General features: G+C 35.8%; 2 protein-coding genes across 3 annotated transcripts; both read right to left on the bottom strand.

Annotated features, from left to right (window-relative positions):
* Positions 1 to 4,096: 4,096 nt before the first annotated feature.
* LOC137741910 (heavy metal-associated isoprenylated plant protein 3-like) lies at positions 4,097 to 6,094 on the bottom strand. Its single transcript, XM_068481610.1, has 5 exons — positions 5,970 to 6,094; positions 5,679 to 5,874; positions 5,107 to 5,324; positions 4,902 to 4,989; positions 4,097 to 4,803 (listed from the first exon to the last, which is right to left on the bottom strand). Exons 1-5 carry the CDS (start codon positions 5,976 to 5,978, stop codon positions 4,391 to 4,393), a joined length of 924 nt encoding a protein of 307 aa, XP_068337711.1. The 5' UTR covers positions 5,979 to 6,094; the 3' UTR covers positions 4,097 to 4,390.
* Positions 6,095 to 10,613: 4,519 nt separating this feature from the next.
* Positions 10,614 to 13,802, bottom strand: LOC137741480 (uncharacterized). 2 transcript variants are annotated; one of them, XM_068481184.1, is made up of 5 exons: positions 13,751 to 13,802; positions 13,543 to 13,654; positions 12,481 to 12,588; positions 11,940 to 12,182; positions 10,614 to 10,899 (listed from the first exon to the last, which is right to left on the bottom strand). In XM_068481184.1, the coding sequence occupies exons 1-5, from the start codon at positions 13,757 to 13,759 to the stop codon at positions 10,835 to 10,837; spliced, it is 537 nt and encodes a 178-aa protein (XP_068337285.1). In that variant the 5' UTR covers positions 13,760 to 13,802; the 3' UTR covers positions 10,614 to 10,834. The 2 variants fall into 2 exon arrangements, with proteins under 2 accessions (XP_068337285.1, XP_068337286.1); XM_068481185.1 differs by having other exon boundaries at positions 11,940 to 12,179.
* Between the last annotated feature and the right edge of the window lie 7,255 nt (positions 13,803 to 21,057).

Here is a 21,057-nt window from a genome sequence, read left to right as displayed (position 1 = left end):
AAAAAGAAAAAGGGTGGCTAGTGGCTACCTTTCTTTTGGGCAAAAAGAGGGGATGCTTTGTGGGTAACTTCGGTTTGTAATGGTAACTAAATCGGTCCAAAACAAAACCAATTTGATTTTGTTCTGTATGTGGGCATCTGATTGTGTTTGTAGTACCCCACTGGATTTAAAGGGTACCCTACGCGCTAAGGACGTAGGTACCTTCCAGGAAATGTCGTTTGTCCCATGGCTCATGGCGTATGGCGTATGGCGTATGGCCTGGTCCTATACGGCGGTACTATATAGGACAGCATAGCAGGAGAGGAGGGAGGGTGAAGCGAATATCCTCAGACTTTGTATGTTATTTCAAAAGTCCAGCCAGCAGACAAAAAAAACAAAAAAAAAAATTTTCGGTACTGTTTATTTTAATGAAAAATCATATTTTTACACTAAAAAGTCAATCCTGATATTATTCAATTTACCCTTTATTTTGTCGTTAAAACTTAAAATTTTCAAACCATTTTCATTAGTTTTCTTAAATAAAAAAAGCCAAGCCAGCTCAGTAGTAGGCAAAGGACACCTAATGGGACACGTAGACAACACCCATTGGCTACTGATAATTTGTTTGGCTTAAGAGCTTATATGTCACGTAAAAATTGACATTTCAGTTGAAAAATACGAAAATTATCTTTTTATTGTTACTATTGATGTGGATTTTTTTTTTGTTCTCCTCATTTGAATTTGCTCTAAGGTGTGTTTTAATTCATTTCCCCCGCCAGATTCATTGTTGGAAAATCAGGCTCATGAATCGACTCTCATGGTCATTTACGACGACGATCATGAAATGATTTTGTAGATCTCATTTTAATGCTCATAGATGTTTACGTTGAAAGCTCTTTTGTTATTCGATAAACACGTTTAACTGTTTATTAAAAACTTACCTCAAATGCTTTATGAATATGTTTTTTAAAAAGTGATTATATGATATTTCTAATAAAACGCAATCAGACGCGATTTAGATTTTTGTAAAATGCTTCTTGCCTTTTACACAAAAAAAAAAATTTAAATTAAAAAAAAAAAATCAAAGAAACCGTTATTAGTCACAAAAACTGGTAAAACCTAACATTAATTGAGCTGATGTGAATGAGTTGATTTCGTTGTCACGGTATAACAATATAGTATTCAAATGAATTTAGCATAATCATAATTAGTTTGGTTTGGCTTAAATTATTTAAAAGTGGGCTAAACAACTAAATCGCATATATTTTGTAGTACTTGATATCTTCTTATTGGTCATCACTTTTGTACTAGTATGTTCCATCTTATACGTAGATATTCACTACTTGTTACCAAGTACAAAATCTCCAAACCATTCCAATTTGACATCAAAATCCTCTTTGAAAATATCTCGATTTTCAAGAATGATAAGTTTCCTCCACTAATCATCAATTTACAATATAAAATTTGATTTGATTTGTTATAGAGAAATCACCGAACTAAATCGGTCACTAATTAATTGAGTTGATTTGCTTAAAATCAAACCAAATCAGACTGTAACGTTAATATTAGTTTGGTTGTGATTTGAGACCAAACCGAACAAAACCAAACTCTACTTTGATCAATATAAACTATTTCCTCTTGAGTAAAAAAAAAAAAAAAAAAAAAAGACTTTCATAGAGGAAAGGAATAATTGAGTCGTTACCCTCTCAAATTTCGAATAGGAAATCGACGAACAATTATTGTGTTGTGCGGCCTCCCTCCCACAGTAGTGCTCACAGTCAATTGTGCCCGTTGCATCGACAGAGTGAGTCCCACTCACAGTCGCACCGCTGCTTTTAAAATAGGCAAAATTGGTCGACATGAATTGGACGCAGGAATGTTGAGACGGTCGCGTCGTACGCTCACTGAAACGTGCACGACAACACCTCAGCCCATTGCCTATCCATTCACAGGTGTCCTCAAGGAAAATGTACTGCTTTTGCTCCACGGTTGCAATCTCAGGGATTAAATTTTTAGCATTCGCATTGGAGATATTATTTGTCTTCTTGTTAAGACATTTGTTTATAATATCTACGTACCATTAAAGTGGCAATTTAAAGAGATTTTAGCTGGTCCGTCTATTTTTAATTGATGTGTCACTATGTTTGATAGATGTTTCGTTAACGTTTGATTGATTTTGCACCTGGTTTCATAGATATTTTGTTAACGTTTGATTTATATGTCACTATCAAGGTTCTAAAAGATGTTAATCGTTAGTTAGACAGAGAGCTAAGGCCTAGCGGTTAGGCAGGAGACTAAGCGGATTTAAGTAAATTTATTATATATTGTATAAATAAATGTCTGTTTATACTTAAACGCACACATAATTGTATTAGAATACATAAATTGCAAAATAAAATGAAATATGAGTTATAAAGTATTAGAACATATTTAAAACATGGAAACAAACATATAATGACTGTTTATCCAAGTATTCAACAAGTTTCTAACATTTTATTGAAAAATTAAAATGCAAAATGAAAGTTATTAATTTTCTATCCAAGTGAGAGTCGAGATCTAGGTGGATGTCTAGGCAGGTTTAGGCGAGGACTTAGGTTGACTCCTAAGTGGGTCTAAGCGTACTTTCTTAATTTTCGTATTCCTAGAGACTAATCGGGACGGTGATTAGCTGCTAAGCACCTAAGCGGAAATTTTTAGAACAATAGTCACTATTTTTTTATAGATATTTTGTTGATATGTCATCAATATTTAAGTTAATCAATTCATCAATTGAAATTTATAAAATTCATCATTTTAGCCAATTTATGTAGTAACATCAATCATTTAAATTTTATAATAAGATGAAAACTTCATTAAGGGGTTATTCTCATCTATTGAGTATGTAGTTTTGGAGAAATTTTCTAAATTCTCGGAAAATTAGCTCAGGATTGACCATTGATAGTTGCATTTGTTTAGTTTCGATTCCAAGCACGTAAACATGCCACTTAAAAATAATTAGAATGAGTGAGATAGGCACACGTGGATATATATACACACACATACACACACACAAAAGAAAGTTTTAAACTTGTACTCCTCAAGCTTTGCCCTCTCCTAAAATTATGCTGGGGATGTCACATAGGACCAAATTGATTGTTAATTATAATCAAAAGAATCCTAACCATAGAATAACTTATCAAATTGATAAATAATGCTAGGCCAATGTGTTCCCATCTTTGACCTCCAACTATAGACTAGAATATTCAACAACCCAAAAATACTAAATATTATAATTAAGATTAAACTAATTTTATCAAACAAATAATATTATCTCTATCAAGGGATAGAGGAGTGGGTGAAGCTGTATAAAGGGTTATTAATAATGTGGTTCAAATTCGGTTTTGGCGAAAATCGAACCTAAAACTACTCACTTATAAGTGAAGAAAAATACTACTAGACCGTAGTATTAAGTGATAAAATTGAACTAATTTTATATTAAGATTTCGAAATTAAGAATCCTCTTGATCATTATAATTTGTTTATTTTGTTTATATATTTGTAGCCAAAATTCAAATGTAGGGTAAGTGCTGAGAATGACATTAATGACATGTCATTGTCCAAGTGGTTGTATTTGTATGCCACTAAAACCAAACCGCACACTTAAGAACAAGTTTCTTCCGTTTTTAGTGCTTCCTTCGCTCTCACCAGCTGCAGAGTGGCTAACTGCTAATACCACCTTAATTATAACTGAACTGCACCTGATCGCATTTGCACCTAGCCACGCGCACGTTGGCCACATAAAAAAGAAAAAAAAAAAAAGACAGCCAAAATATAGCTATTTTATAATCTGAATATATCCCATGCTAATATTATACAAGTTTTCGCTATCTACCATTTATTTACGATTATCTGAAATTGTTGTTAGAATAAAAATGCCTCCAAAATATGCAATTTTTTTAGAAGTACCCACTTGGTAAACAAGACTTTTAGTCCCGTTACGCCGTTGGCGGTACTAGGATGGCTGGATTGAGTAGATACTTCGTAACTTTGTCAAATGTCTTTTGAAAATTCCTGTTCTTTGTGCCTTATCTTTTTTGAAAGGCGGAGTATTTTTTCTGAGTAGTAAAGATTTTTAGAATTATATCTAAATAGTCTTCCATTTGATATTTCAAAGGAGTAAAAGTAACATTTCCGAAGAGTAGAAACTTGAAATTGTAACCAACAATAGCATCACTAAACCAGATCACAACCGTAGGATTAACAACAAAAACAAATCGCAGTGTTCCAAACCGGTTCAGAGACGAACCCAGCCCACCAAAATTTATCTCATATCTACCCCCGTCTATTCTCTTATTTACAGTTTTTGTTTTTTATTCTCTTTTTCTTATCAACTTCTTATTAACTCTAATCCCTTCTTAATTCAGCAATTTCTTCACATAATTGAGCAGGCATTAGGGTTCTCGTCGCTGAACATCTCCGGCGGGTTGCCAATGTACATTGGTGGAGGCGGAATCGGGTATCCGGGTGCTCCGTATCCGGGTGCTCCGTATCCAGGACCGTATGGGATCACGTATGGAATCTGCTGCCCGTACCCGGTCGGACCCGGAGGAAAATCCATCCTGTTCCCCTCAAGTTTCCCACCCTCCTTTCCCTCCTCCCCTTCCTTTTTCTTCTTATCCCCGCCTCCGCCGTTATTGTCGCCCTTCTCCTTCTCTTTCTTCGGCGGGACAATGTCGACGGACCTCCTCAGCTTCTCCTTCAAGGTCTCTGCCAGAACCTTCATGTCCATCGAGCCCTTCACCATCAGCAGATCCTTCTCCTTGTCGATGCTCATCTCGGTGAACCCTGCCACGTCACCCACGTTAAAAAACCAAACCAAAATCACAAAAACGGTGGCGTTTTACTGCGAAAAGTTGCCAATTAGTGGGAGATGATAAGCTCACCTTTCGTCTTGGTGACGATCCTGTGGATCTTCTGGACGCATCCCTGGCAGTGGAGGTTCAGCTTCAGAACCGCTGTCGTCACCGGAGGCTGCACACACAAATATACAAACCATTTAATTAAAAATTAAATAATTGAAAATATTGAGGCTGGCGCACGTTAGCGAAGGGGGAACCAGTGCACCAGTGCGCTGTTGTAAGTACGCACCTCTTTGGTTTTTTTGTCGTCGTTGGATTTCTCCGGCGGCTTTTTCTTGGCGTCGCCGCTGTCGCCATCGTCTTTGTTGTCCTTTTTGGGCTGGGGGGAGATGAGGTCGACCTTCTTATTGGTCTTGGCGGCGAGTTTGTCCCGGAGAGTGATGGGGTCCACTTTCCCGACCACCGTCAGCTTGTTCGCCTGGCTTTCTGACTTCACTGTCTCCACCTCTGTAACCAAACGACGCCGCCGCAAAAAATCAAAAAATTGTTCGAATCTAAATTTTGACGAACCTTAAAGTAGGAAACATAGCATATTCGGAATCAAATTTCTTTGAATTTGTTTTGAAAAAAAAAAAAAAAAATTCTGGGGTTTGACGAGTGAGTCTGACGTCTGTGGGAAATAAAAAGTAAAAACCCAGATGCAAAAAGAAGTAAATGAATATTTTTGGGTAAAAACCCAGATGCAGAAAGCATTAAATGAACATTACTGTGAAAATTTTGAGGAAAATCGTGTGGAAAATGAAGGGAAATTTAGAATTCGTGAAGGAGATGTGATGAGTTTTGAAGGATTTATTATCGTACCTGCAAAACTTTTGACGCATTTGACAATCTTGGTAGCGCAGCCCTCACAGTGCATGTCAATCTTCAGGATGACAGTGATGGGGGTTTCCTCCTTCTTCTCACCTCCGTCGCCCTTCTTCTTCTCACCCCCGTCGCCCTTCTTCTTCTCACCCCCGTCGTTGCTGGCGGTGTTACCGCCGCCGCCGCCGTTCTTCTTCTGCATTAAACCAAAAACAAACACCAACCCATTAGTCGAAACACAAAACCCAAAAGCATAGAGAGGGAGAGGGAGAGTGAGGAATGCAGTGTGACCTTGGCCATGGAGGATTGATTTTTCTCTGAAAAATTAGTCGGGTTTCTTTTCCTTCTGGTTTTTCAGGAATTGGAGAGTGGGAGAGAGTAAGGAAACGTTGTGTGAGAAGGTGGGAGGGTAGTGGGTATTTAAAGGCCGAGAGAGTTGCGGGTCAGTTACTGTTGTAGTGTAAAGCTGGATGTAAATTTTTAAAAGAAAACTAATGAAAAAATGTTTGAAAACTTTAGGTTTCAATGATAAGGATAAAATAAATAGTATTAGAATTTACATTTTAGTATAAAAATATGATTTTTCGTTAAAATAAATAATACCATAAGCTTTTCGTTAAAGTTATGATGAGGACGATGGCGGTTGTTTATGATATGATTGTGTATGTATGTATGTATGTATGGTCAATGTCATTGAGGCATTTTCACATACATGTCATGTGCGTCGGATGTGTGTGGGCGTGTGAAATGGGGCTTCGTATTTACGCGTGGCGAACGAGGAACGAAACTTCCTTGTATTTTTCGAGGAAGGTGAGGTGGGGTTTGGTGGTCGTCCCCGAAGGATTGCGTGGAAAAAGCCCATAGGCTCATAGATTTTGGTCTTGGTCTTGTGGGGTTTTAAATTTTGGCAGCTTTTTCTCTCTGGGTCTATAAAGTGGACCCTGATGACTTCTCTAAGGATACCACGTCGGTTAGTAATCCGGCAATCGTGTGATGCGATGCGACCGTCACACTCAAGTTTTTCGCAATTTAACAGTTCTCCTTTACTGGTGTGACATTATAAAGTATGCATCTGTTGCGAGCCATATGCCGACTTAGCCGAATTAGAAATATTGGACATATCACATGGTTTGAGTAAATTAGATAAAACACTCCGACAACTATCAATTATTTTATAAAATCACTTTAAGAGGCTAATTGAAATATAAAAATCTTCATGCATCCAGTCAAAAGATCAATTGGTGCTCTTCTTCCATTATAAAATAAGAAATTATCGTTTTTTTGCTTGGAGTTTGAGTAAAGTGAATGTTAGCAAAAATTTCTCTGCGAAAAAGAACGTATAAATATGTAAAGAAAATTCTCCATAGGAATGTCTTTGCATGTGGTGAAATGCAGAGACATTTTTCTTTGAAGAAGTGAAATGTACAACACTACCCTTGGCCCAATTACGTTAGACTTATGTATATCGGCCCAATAAGTATAGTTTCAAAGACCATAGGAAAAGGCCCATTCCATTTCATGATATCAGTACACTACAAAATTTCTAGGGGCATTTTAACCGTAAAATTTAAAATTTATGTTTTTTTTTTGTTTTGTTTATATCAAAGATCTTTTTTTGGTCAATCAAAGTAAATTTCATTAATAGAGAAAGCTAGTACAAAATGAAGACAACTCAAAATGAGAGTCCAGAATAGCCAAACAAAAGTCCAACTCTATAAAAGAAAATTACAATGAAATGGGCCCAAAGTGAGCAGCCCTATGCAACTAACAACCATAAAAGCCTAGACATGAAAATGTAAAGCAGCCACATCCACCAAAACAGCACTACCGCCACTGTAGATCCGTCGCCATCGCCCGAAAGAAGGGTCGAAGAACCAAATAGATGCACGAAAAATAAGGGTAGACAAGCTACCCATGCTAAAAGCACTCCCAATAATCCTACCAATTAGTGCAAAATGCACTTTAAATGCTACAAGCCACCAAAGTGCACTTCTGGAGGAGATCCTAGGAAGAGACACCCAATGAAACGACCAGCAAGGGTAGATGGTTGTAAATTCACATTGAGGAGCGATATTTGGAGAGGAGCAAGGTATAGAAGCCAGATCTGAGATCTCAAGGACATCTTAGACCAAGCTCAGAGCAACCTGAGACACAAAATGCTCAAAAAGGAAAAAGTTGAAAATTAAATGCATAAAAAGAAAATCCAAATCACCAACTATGGTGGTTTGGAGAAGTGAAAACCGGGGTGGAGTTGGGAGAAAAAAGGGAGCTGGGAAGGTAGGGGAAAACGGAGGGAGAGAATGGGAGATATAAAGGTAACAGAGGGTGGAAAAAAGGGGGAGATAAAGGAGGGCGAACAACATGGAGAGAAGGGGAGAAAGAAAGGAATCAGAGGGTGGAAGAAAGGAGAAGAGGGAGGAGTATGGGCACTAAGCTGCCGCCGACCCTAAGCCGGAGCAAAGAGTCGACATGAAGAAGGGTTTCAAAGCTTTAGAGGTTTGTGGGGGAGAGAATGGGGCACAGGGCGAATGGTGAGTGTTTTTTTTTTTTTTTTTTTTTTTTAACAAAGATCTAAGTGTTAGAAGACCCGGAGTACGGAGCACCACCGAAAATCCATAATACTTAGGGAGCTTTACATCCAAAATCTTCATCTATCAACAATTTATCAATGAACTCTTCATAATCCATAGTTTAGGGTTTATAAACCCAAGCAAAAAAAAAATCTAAAACCCCAAATCTCAAACATCGACCCATAAAGACTACGGGGTTTCTCATTAAAAGGGAATTGTTATTGGCACTCCAAAAATCTCATTTTACACTCCAATTTTTTTTATAATTAGTAAGTACAATACAGTTAAGAGGATTGTAGAATGCGATTTTTGAAGTGCTAATAACAGTTCCTGTTAAGTACTAGATTTAATGTTTGGCTTCCCTTGTCAAAATTTGTAAATACTACCACACATGCTCATAATTTAGAGTTAGGGTACAATGCTGATCTGGGATTACTATTGGGATTGAACTTGTCAAAGCACCGACCATCATCACTACAAAAGGTTTGATTCATACATTTGCATATGCATATCAAGCTTATTTTTTCAGATTTCTTTTGTTTAGTGTAGTTGTCTAGTCAGAAATTCATTCTACTATCCAACTGTTTAGGCATGCAAATTAAGATAGTCCACATGAGCCATCTGACACATTTTTCTGTGCGTGGATTTCTCACCCTTGATCTAAAAAGGTTTCTTTGGCTTGTGACACATGTCTCCTTGTTTCTTTTGTTTGAAACATTCAACTATTCCATTAAAAGAGGTTCTAAGGGTTCATTTGTTTCTTGGCTAGGTTATTCACATTTCAAGAGAAATAGTGCTTTTAGCCTAGAGCTACCTCTTAAGCTTCCAAACTGAAACCTTAGCCACAAAACCATCTCATGCACAAACACACCCAGTCACTGCATATTAGGGTTGCATTGTTTTCATGGTTTTACATTAAGTTGTTGGTCTATACCTTAAGTTTTATATCCTTCATAGACCAATTTTTTAAAATACATGTTAGGTTCTTCTTCAATTGTTTGACTAGAGAACCTGACTGGTCGTTTGAGTCCTCATTTAATAAGCATATCATAACATCATATTATTGATTGTGTTGATCTCGGTGCCACAAAATGAAGAGCTCAGGAGGAGCTGTCATCTCATGAAGACCAAAGGAGTTCATCTTGAGTAAGACAATGTTATACAAAGGTAAAGCTGCTCCGTAGACTGGGATCTAGGAATTGAGTTTGTGTGGTCTTTGTAAAAACTTTGTTTATAGTAGTGGATTGGACTCAGAGTAGAGATTTCCCGGTTTTTTAACCCAAATGTGGGTTTTTCTGGCCAAAAACTTTCTTGTGTTCAATACTTTACAAAGCATCCTTTATGACCAAATAACCACTGTTAGAGGTAAACATTGTAGGGTTTGCTAGTATTGACACTTTGTTAAACAAGTAAACATAACTCAATAATTAAGGTTAAAACATAACCAATGATCACACTACGTTATTTTAGCATCATAAGTTTGCTTGATTTATATGCTTGTCAGCACCTAACAATCTGTACTCAATTGACTAGTACGTTTGATTAGTCAATGCAGTTGGTTTCAAAGTTTTTATAATAGGGTAATCCACTTGGTATCAATTTCAGTTCCCCATTAAAAAACCTATATATATTTTTTTATTAGAGAATGGCACAAAAAGAATTTCACTCTAAAAATTAGGTTTTTTTTTTTTTTGAAAGGAATCAATAGTATTTTCATTGATAAAGAAGACAAAACAAGGTCAAACAGAAGCCATATTACAGATAGCAACGATCTTCCAAGAGGGCATCCAAAATCAGATTGGGAAGGGACCCCAACCATTTACAAAATGTACTAGAACCAAGGCCACATCTAGCGAGACGATGCGCAACACCGTTGGCTTGATGATGAATATGGGTACGGTAACTTTAGTGATCATGGAGAACAGTGCTTCGTATCCTTAATAACCTGCCAATCAGAGATAAATTAACCTGAAGCGAATCAAGCCCAACAACCAAATTTTGGAATCCCCTAGTCTTTTTGCGCAAGCCCCCCACCTCCCTTCTTTTATCGCCAGGGCCTCTGCTGAGTTCTAAGAGTTTAATTACTAGTAAGAACAACTTGAAACATCCCCACATTTTGCCCATGCAGCTTGAGCAAAAATGAAGTGTTAGTGTATTTTGAGTTCCTAAATTAAATAGTCAAAATATCTTTTTAGATATTTAAAATAACAACACGCGAATAATGTTATTGTGTGATAAAAATATTGGCTCCATACTTGTGAGAACATAAATATTGTCTTGTAAAATGTTCAAACTTGAAACGAATCAAATACGAAGTTTTGATAGATGAGATCATACCAACTCACAAGCACTAGATCCCATCAGATTTTGAAAATAAACGAGTTTAGACTAAAGTAGTACTAAGATGAATGAACTCTTGGAAAATCCTCGTGTTGCATCCCCCTCTTTATTTTATGTTTTCTCACCAAAAATAAATTATACAGTCTTGCCTCCAAATAAGCTATAAATTGATTTTGTGAATCCACGGTATCTTTCTTTGTTTAACTTCCGTGGCACGACCGCAGGCAAGGTTTGCCTTCTTTAATTTCACCATTTTTTTTTTCCGATGAAGACTTCAGGATCAATACGTGGGGCATCTTTCTTCGGGACATCTACAACAAGAAGTAAACATATTCATCCAATAAATAAACAATTTAAAATACTAAAAACTGCATCGTATAGATAACATATTATCTTCCATAACTAAAATTGACATAACAAAAAAATAAAAAGTGATATAACAAAAAAAATAAAAAGTGAACTAAAATGAGTAATTATATTTCTAGATATACTGCGTATGTATTGAACCCTACCTATACTGTGGTAAGAATTTCTAACTTACTAAGTTATGAGTATCTGGTGTCAAGATTTTACAAACAAACGATATTACTACTTTAAATTTTATTAAGGAGAGGGGGAAAATTTCAATCCCAAAAACAGTGTATTGAAGAAGAATGCCTATCAATTAGAGCATGGGCCAAGTCGTTATAAAAATCTAATAACAGTTAATTTATAAAGATTAACATATATACAAATTTACTCTAATACAAATTCCATACCATTACTTAACAGAAGAGGTGTTCTAGACTTTTTCTAGATATATTTGAAGTCCTTATTTTTTTTACCTGTAGTAACTGTTGTATTTTCACAGACAAAAAAAAAAAAAAAAAAAATTGTATGTATAGGGTTAGGATCGGGAGACACATAAATTTTGATACATTTTCATAAAGCTCACTCCATAATGTATTTCAACGATCCAACTGTTTATCTTTTAGATATTTCCTCGAATATATCTTTAAAAAAAATTACTCAAATATGAAATTATATGATTGCTGGATTAATCATCTATCTTTACAGAATTGTATTCATTCATTTTCTTTCCTACAAATGAATGTTTTAATGATTATGGATTTGTCTTTTTTTTTCTTCCAAAATTTCAAAAAAAAAAAAAAAAAAAAAAAAGGATCTATGAATAATAGATTGAAATATAAATTGTTTCGATCATTAAAAAGATTTACGATACAGAAATCACAAGAAGGTGTCAAAATGTATGTAAAAAAATTGTGTGTCCCCCAATTCTAACCTATATATGTAGACTACATAATGTAGTTATCCAAAATATGGGGCACTAAAGAGTGTAGTACTCACTTACTTTGTCTAGCGAAGTACAATGCCTGATATTCAGGTTTCTCCCATGGTTTTGGAAAGAACTTCCTTCGAAGTTTTTCTTTTAGTTCAGAAGCTTTTTTTGGAGCATTTTGCGCCATCTCAACAGCTTTCTTTGGAGCATTTTGTGCCATCTCAACAGCTCCCTTCTGAACATTTTGCGCCATATTAATTGCTCCCCTTTGAATCTGGTTAACCATCCCGTCAGTGTTTTCTTTGCTCGTTGCTGCTGTTGCCACTAATTATATAAGTCACAATTAATTCATAAAAAGGAAGAATTGTCACTTACCACTACGTTGACGTTCTAATGATATTCTCTTTCACTTGTAAGCGGTGTTTTTTAAATTCGACTCCCGTGAAAAGCGAATTGGATATCAAATTAATTATTATAGCTGATTCATGCGATTTAGCCCAAATCACGTAACCCTTGTGTAAGTGTATTGGTGTGTGCGTATATATACTTACATGATACAATAGACTATTTCGAAGCCTAGAAAGTATTACATAGGAAGAAGTAGTAGAATAACCTGAAGTGGCTTTTATTTTGGTCGAACCACCTGAGGTGCTCGGTATAGAATTCCACAATCCTTTGCTGGCGGAGGAACCTGTTTTTCCTACCTCCTTTGGGTTGGTCTCTTCAAAACATGAGAGGACAAACAAAGTTAGTCAAATTCAACGGCTATGAAATCATTTGGTAACCATTTCGTTTACATTTTTGATTTTTACCTTTTTGTTAGGAAGAGACAAAAAGTACAAAAGTCTCTTCAAGAAATTAAATTTAAACACGACGATATTCCTAATTTCTTCAAGCTACTTAGTGTAGCATTTCTGATGAGGGCCTCTCTTCCCGCTATTGTCATCCCCAACATTGGATTTGGGCATCCCGATACGAGTTTAGTGCTCTCAGTTCTTGTCATTGATAATATGTCGATATGAAGCAAGTGACTTGAAAAAATTAGGAATCCTCCTTTCCGTAGTTGAAATGAATTAGTGCAACTTATCCTAACACAATAAAATAATATGTCGATATAAAATGGTCAAAGATCGAGCATTTAAACGCAGAAACCATGGACCTTTTGAGTTACAAAATTATAATATTCGAACATTTTCATAGCATAGCATTATTTATATCAAACATTCAACCTATAAAATGCAGACAAACAGATCATGTATGGACAATTCCTTGTAGTTTCGTTTTATTTGGTTTGATTTCTAATCCGGGGTCATTGTTTATTCTTAAGAGGAGAATATTCAAATATTAAATATACCTCTGTCCAATTTGATGGAGGAGGATCCTTTCCGGATCCACTTTATTAATCCATATGATTGATCTCCTATAATCCCAATATAGTCTAGTTATCAAATTATAAGTGGTAAAAACTAATTAATACACTACGTTGAATTTCGTATAAATTCGGACAAGTAATCGTCTTCTCTAAACCAATTTAAATTCAAACATTCGGCCAAAATACTTTTAGCTAGACTTATACTCTAACAAACAGAAAAGAGGTAATTTAGGTTGTTAAGTTAAAACTGCATGTCTGGTAAGAAAACATGCATGTTTTTACTTCTAAGTTCAATGAAAATACCTGCAACACGATTAATGAGTCTGCCAAGCATGGTAGGGGTGCCTGAGGCAATTGCGCCGTTTGGGAACTCCACACGCAACCTGTTCGGGTCCTCCTTCTGGTTCTGATTTCCCTGCATTATTAATCATATCACAAACAACTCACACAAGCGCAAAGAAATTAAAGACAGATCTCAAGGTTATAGATGTGGCTGAGTCGATTGACGTACGTTTCCCATCGCGATTTTTCTTTCTTTTTTCTTCTTCTTTTCTCGTCACTGGGAGATGATCAGTGGAAAATGAGGAGAGACATGGCCTGTATTTAAAGAAATCTGAGACCGATTCAGTTTTGATTTATTAATTAACTTCTACACCTGGATCGCATTAGCAGAGAGTGGGTCTTTATTTATTTTGTTCAAGACTAAGTCTAAAGACTTGTGAAATATATATAGAAGCATTATTTGTTAGCACTAATGAGAGTCTTTTGGGTCTTTCTTTTTTAATTGATGAGGAGCGTTGACTCATTACACATTAGCCATAGTTGAGGGACAAGAATTGTTTGCCCTCCCACTTTCGATGCTCTTCCGTGCCTTTTTGTTATGTTGACGTGCCTCAACTGTGACCATACAAAACAAGAGGGCACATGAGGGCACCGGAGATGGGAGGGCCTACAATCCTTGTCCATAGTTGAGAAGCTTTTTAGTGTAATTGTCACACCATTATTTTCGTCATAGTTACCTTAATTTGGTTTGTGGGAGCAGACTTTGCATCCTCCATTATTTTGGTGAAACTATAATTTTGGACTTGGATATCGACATGTTTTGAAATTACAATTTGCCTCTTATATTTTTTTTTTTTTTTTTGTAAAGCTAGCTTTCTTTACGGATACATGCCATTATCTGTGGAAACTCAACAAGGAAAAAAAAGATAAAAAACGAAAAAAGGTAATCAAATTTGGAGTTCTATATGAAAATATACAACAAATGTGGAAATGTAAGCTTCCATTTATGTGAGCATCTAATATGTGTCGTTTAAATGAACTTGAATCTAATTATTTTGACAAAAAAAAAAAAAAAAGAATCTAATTATTAGCCAATTCAATTGAAGCAATTAAGGATCTAACTTGAACAAGCTGATGCTAAACTCAAAGGCATGCTATATTCTGTAGTTACTAAACAAGAGAAAAAGCAAAAAAAAAAAAAAATATATATATATATATATATATATATATATATATATATCAGATTTTGAGTTACAAATGAAAAAAATATAACAAATCTGAAAATGTAATGGTTTGTTCGTTAATATTTTGCAAAACAGTTTATTACATATACAACGAGTGAAAAATGTGTTTGACATATTATTTTGTGACAATTAAGGAGCTAACTTGAATAAGCTAATGTAGAACTCAAAGGCATGCTATAATCTGTAGAAACTCGACAAGAATAAAAAAGAGAAAAAGAAAAAAGGTAATCATAGTTTGAGATGTAAATGAAAATGTATAGAGAAGATAACGAGAGTTTTTGTTTATGGAAAAGCCAACCACCACGGTGATTGTTTATGGATGAGGAGCATTGACTTTCTAGAAATAATGTTAATATAATATTAGCATACAACTTCATTTCAATACGACGTCTATATTATCATTCGTGAGTGTTACTATGTTTATCCCATAATTGTATATCTCCATCCACATAATGCATGACTTTTATCTATTTATCTTTACCATTAGAAAGACAAAACCATACTTTGGGGTCACAAGACTTCATAAAAAATTATTGGACGCAAATGTCCCTGAAACCAAAAAACTTGTAATGGAAGTGAAAATCCCCGTTTATTTGTTCCAAGGATATTTTTGTAATAATCCTAAAGACGTGTGAAATAAGATAAGCATTATTTGTAGGAAGTGAAATCCCCGTTTATTTGTTCCAAGGATATTTTTGTAATAATCCTAAAGACGTGTGAAATAATATAAGCATTATTTGTAGGAAGTGAAAATCCCCGTCTATTTGTTCCAAGGATATTTTTGTAATAATTCTAAAGACGTGTGAAATAATATAAGCATTATTTGTAGGAACGAGGGTCATGAATTCTTTTATTGTATCCGTTTATTGTAAATTGTGTAACTAGTTTTCGTCAGGTACTATTTGTGTTTAATTTTAAATAAAAATTTTAAAATAATTTCTGACTGTACAATGTACAATGAATAGATACAATTGAAGGATTTCCGAGATCTTCAAAAAAAGAATCCGAAGAGGATCCTCAATCATTTGTTAGCACTAACGAAGTGTCTCTGTTTATCAAAAAGACTCCAGGGTCATTGCTTAATGGGTAAATATCAGTTTATTACCATCAAGTTTCGTGGTTTTCAACATTTAGTACATGAAATTTTTTTAGTCCTAAAGTCATACCTAAAGTGTTAATTTTGGGATAATCTCATACATTCGTTAGTTTGGCTATTAAGTTTTCTGTTCACTGATGACGTGGCACCCATGTGGACAATGACTAGGCGTCACGTGTCATTAAAGGGTCCACGTGGAAATTAAAAATTAAAAAAAAAAAAATCCCGCCCAAATTTTAACCCATAACATTCATTTTTTCTCGCCAAAATTTTTTGAAAAAATAAAATAAAATAAAACTAGATAGGGAACGACCCAGAGCAGTTTTGATTTCTTCCACATTGGCAACATTTCTAATGGCTCCGACAGCATGGGTCTGGGTCGCCGGAGACCCAGATAAGTAGGCTTCGATGTGGATTGAGATGCCACAGTAGGCGGAAATGGCCTAGGCATTTTCTGGTTCTGCGGTGAACGCCTATACCGCCATCACAACCTTCTCTTCAAATGGGTCTACTCGGATTCAAGTATTCTCAGCATAGGACCTATACTCCTTTCTTCAAACACTGCCTTGCGCGACGACTCGTCGTCCGCGATGGTCAAGTGACAGACGGCGAAGATAGCCTGCTCGCAGACGGAAGACTGGTGGTGGAAATCGAGCGTTGGTACATTGGTCGGCGAGGGTAGTGAGGCGATGAATAGTGGAGAGGAGTTGAGGTAGGAGGGTGTGGAGGAGGGGGTTCTGGGGCCAGTGGGCGGAGTCGAAGATGTCAGCGACAGAGGAATGAAGGGCGGTCCAGCGGCCGACGAAGGAGTGGACGGTGAGGGAGGAGCAGAGGAGGAGGGAAAGGGTGAAGTTGATGAGGTCGAGGAGGGTTTGGAGTGGGTTTGCGGCGACGACGGCGGCGAGATGCATTTGGGAAGGGGAGGGCCGGATTAGAATCGGGTCGGGTTTTGGTTTGTATCGGGCATCGCTGAACACTGCATGAGAGAAAGAGAGAGAGATGCTTGGAAGTAAAGAAAAATGAGAGCAACAATGGAATGAAGGAATGCAGTGAGTTATGGGTTAAAAATGGGGAGAGCGATCGAGAGGAGTGTGGGGAAGAGATCAACAATGGCAGACAAATTTGATTTTTTTGAAAAAAAAATTTGGCGGGAAAAAAAGGAATCCAGTGAGTTATGGGTTAAAAATTTGGCGGGAATTTTTTGTTTTGAATTTTTAATTTCCACGTGGATCTTTTAATGACACGTGGTGCCCAGTCATTGTTCACATAGGTGTCATGTCATCAGTTAATGGAAGATTTAACAGTTAGACTAACGGATGTATGACACTGTTCCAAAATTAATACTTTAGATATGACTTTGGGATGAAAAAAACTTCATGTACCAAATGTTGAAAACCACGAAACTTGAGAGTAGTAAACTGATATTTACCCTTATTTAATTGATGAGAATCGTTGACTCATTAGCCATAATTGATAAGTTTTTTAATGTATGTGTCACAGCATGTAGCAGTTACCTTAATTTGGTTTATAGGGCCAAATTCAAACTCTGCGTCCTCTATCGTGTTGGTGAAATTATAATTTTGGACTTGGATGTCAACATGTTTAGAAATTGTAGTTTGCAACTTATATTTTTTTTTTTGTAAAGCTAACTTTCTAAGCGGATGGCGAACTTAGGTCACAGAAGCCAGCAGACACCAACACATTCACCCAAAGTGACAACGTCGTAGAGGAGCTGTGCCAGGGCCGAAATCTCACCTGAACAAGTTCCTTGTAGTTTCGTTTTATTTATTTTATTTCTAATCGGGGGTCATTGTTTATTCTTAAGAGGAAATGTCATTGTTTAGTGGTAACCTTGGATATTAGCTCGGTTTCACATTCAACTGCCCCTTAGAATAAAAATGCAAATACTACATATACCTCTTTCAAAAAATTAAAAAAAAAAATTAAGAAAAAACTTATCGGATTTGAGTTGCAAAATATGTAAGAATAATTTTACATGTATCAGCTGATGAAGAAACCATGAAGCCATAATCTTCACAGTTGACGTTATCTTCTCGATCTGTGAGAGCGGAGGGCATTTTTATATAGTCAATTAATCCATATGATTAATCTCTTATTATAATCTCAATATAGTCTGGTTATCAAAATATAAGTGGTAAAAACTAGTTTATACTATAAGTTGAATTCCATATTAATTAGGACAAGTAATAATATTTTCTAAAGAATCTAAACCAATTTGAACTCGAACGCTCGACCAAAATACTCACAGGTAGTCCTCCAAAATCAGGTCGGCCAATCAGAAATGCTCAGATAAATTGACTTGCACAGATGCAGCAGCACTTGCCTGAAGACTTGGGGGCTGGTAGATGCTACATATATGCACATAAATTAACGAAGAATAGTCAACTTTGTCCACGTCACTAACGAAGGAAGACTTGTTGACCCTGTACATGATCACCGTTAGATGGAGGATCCTAATGAGTCGATTTTATACTATAGATTATTCCCTATTCTTGGTATATTTTGGTTATTATTTTGGTGAGATTTTGATTTCTTGCTACGTGTTTTTAATGTAACACATGCGAACTTGTTTGGAGCATAAAGTAATCAAACGGTGGAATTTTTTAGTGATTCCAATTGGAGCGGGTTTGTAAATCTATCAAGAAGGTTATGTCAAAATTTCATAATTTTATCCCGAAGCATCTGATCATGATGAATTAATTTATGCCCAGCTTGCTGTGCTGGCAGATTGTGCTGCAGAGCTTATTTTTTATTTTTGGGTTGAAATATGATGGATTTTGGATTTGGGCTCTTCTTGGAACTTGAAAAGGAGGTCCTAATCTTTAGTTTGAGTCGTTTTGGGCCTGTTTTAGAGCCCTGAAGGTCCAGAAACGTGGTTATTTTTGTGTTTAGCATATTTCCTAATCATAATGGGAATCTAATTCCTAGTTATCCTTTTATTATTTTATTTCCTAGTTTTTTAAAAACCTTTTCCTATGAGGGTTTTAATTTGGGGTAGTATAAATAAGGTTTTTAGCCATTAAGGTTCACGACTCGACATTGAGATAATTTAGCAAAGCTTTGGAGAATTTTAGGCTTTTTACCTACAAGGTGTTTTCATTCTTTTTCTAGTTAATGATATTTTCTTTGATTTTTATTATGAGTATGCGTAACTAATTCCTTTTGTTAGGGCGAAGCCTTGAGTCTTAGCATGAATATGTAATTTTTATTTAATTGCTTATGATTGATTATATGCATACTTTGAATTATTAATCACTGTGATTAAAACTATCTAATTGTCTTAATGCCTGATCACCATTAGGATCTTTAGAAAAGTAATTTGATGCAATTTTCGTCGGAAGGTTCCTTGAAATTGGCGCTGGCTTCTTGTGATTAATAATTGTAATCTTAAGGGTTGCATGGTTTTTCAAAGGGTTTTCATAAAACTTAATGAGTCTCTCATGTTCATATTTGATTCGAACGTCAGGACGGATTGCATGTTAAATATACGTTCTATGTTGGATGTTCCAAGTAGGATATACATTAGGAAAACCTAACCTTCAAAGTGACATGTGTAGATCATAAGTAATTGGTAAAAATGCATATGATTGCTAGGTGATGGTGGAACCCTAGTGCTTTTATAAATTGGTATTTAAAAAATTGTTTCTTTTTCCTTCAGCTTTATTATTGCAAATTGTCTTATTTTTATTAGTTAAATTCGTTTTATTAAATTAGGTCATAAAAATTAATCATCTCAAATTTCTATTTTACAATAATTAATTGGAATTTGATTTGTTTCGAATTATTTAATAATCTCTGTGGAGAACGACCTTGCTAGACCCGTTTATACTACAATAACCTTGTCATTCTTGCAAGTTTTATAGGAGTTTTTAACCTTTTCGTGTGTGTGGTAAAAGCCCTATCAGACCCATTGACTTGTAGCTCCATCAACGCTGGATGGAGAGATGGTGACTTAGAGAGGGCCACCAATTTCTACAATTAAAGGACTCGACCGTGCTTTAGGCCCCAAAAGGAGGATTGCCACATGGTGAACTTGCTAAGAAGGTTTGAGGGTTTATAAAAGGAAGCCTTTCACATTGAAGGGGTCAGGGAGGTCACTCCCATAAGCTCTCTCCCCCATTCTCTCTATGTAATGGCTGCTAAGCCTATGTAAATATAATAGCTCCTCTAATACTCAATACAAATACAACCACAGTGGATGTAGACTAATTATAGGTGAACCACTATATACGCGTAATTATGACCTAATCAGTATTAGTTGTCCTCCAATTTTTTACGTCAACAGTATTCTTGAATGAAGCTACTTAAAAGATCAACTATAAGGGTTTGTAGCTCAAGTGATGATAATCATTTAACCTTGAACACATGGTCCTAGATTTGGAAATTTGGCAAAAGAGGTGTGATATCCACACACCTTATTTTACTTCTCGCACACTCTTTTTAATTTTCAACAGTTGGATCGGATGAATTGAAGAAGATCAAAGAATAGAAATTATCAAGGGGTGTGTGAGAATTAAAATGGGGTGTGTGGATAGCACGCCCCTTGGCAAAAGTACTCACTATTTGCCTTTTTAAATAAAATAAAAAAAACTCACTTTTAAAAATTCAATTAAACGTACTCATTTTTCCTTCTACTTTTACTGTATTACCATTTGAATATCTAGTACAAGGACACCAGTATAATTTATGATGCCACAACGACACTATAATGATACTCCAGAAATTCAACAATACTGTAACGACACCACCATGAGTTGTGCATGACCTGATTTTATTGTTGTTGTCGTGTCATTATGACATCAGATTGTTGTTGTAGTGTCGTTATGGTGTTGTTAAATTCACCCAAGTGTCCCTCTAAGAATGGCAAATTCCTAACACCACATGCTAAAATGAGTATATTTGATTGACTTTCAAAAAGTGATTGTTTTTTTTATTTAAGAAGGCAAATAGTGAGTATTTTTGCCAATTTCCCTCCTAATTTTTTTTAAACAAACGATATTATCTATACTAAGAGGGAGAGGGTAGGCTTAGCTTCACAATGGGCTAGCAATAATGTGGTTCAAATTTGCCTTTAGCAAGAATTGAATCTCAAATTTGCCTTTAGCAAGAATCGAATCTAAGACTTCTCACTTACAAGTGAATAGGAATACCACTAGATCGTAGTACTAAGAGGCA

The sequence above is a fragment of the Pyrus communis genome, chromosome 8 (assembly GCF_963583255.1).
Source record: "Pyrus communis chromosome 8, drPyrComm1.1, whole genome shotgun sequence".
In the NCBI taxonomy this organism is placed as follows: domain Eukaryota; kingdom Viridiplantae; phylum Streptophyta; class Magnoliopsida; order Rosales; family Rosaceae; genus Pyrus; species Pyrus communis.
The sequence above is the reverse complement of the archived record's forward strand: the minus strand, read 5'-3'. Positions and strand labels throughout refer to the sequence as shown.

Coding starts and splice junctions, on each gene's coding strand:
- LOC137741910 (XM_068481610.1), bottom strand. Junction 4,990..5,106: donor ACGACAAAAAAACCAAAGAG/GTGCGTACTTAC, acceptor TTGTGTGTGCAG/CCTCCGGTGACGACAGCGGT. Junction 4,804..4,901: donor GATCGTCACCAAGACGAAAG/GTGAGCTTATCA, acceptor GTGACGTGGCAG/GGTTCACCGAGATGAGCATC.
- LOC137741480 (XM_068481184.1), bottom strand. Junction 12,589..13,542: donor ACTCATTAATCGTGTTGCAG/GTATTTTCATTG, acceptor CATGTTTTGAAG/AGACCAACCCAAAGGAGGTA. Junction 10,900..11,939: donor ATTGTACTTCGCTAGACAAA/GTAAGTGAGTAC, acceptor TTCTTGTTGTAG/ATGTCCCGAAGAAAGATGCC.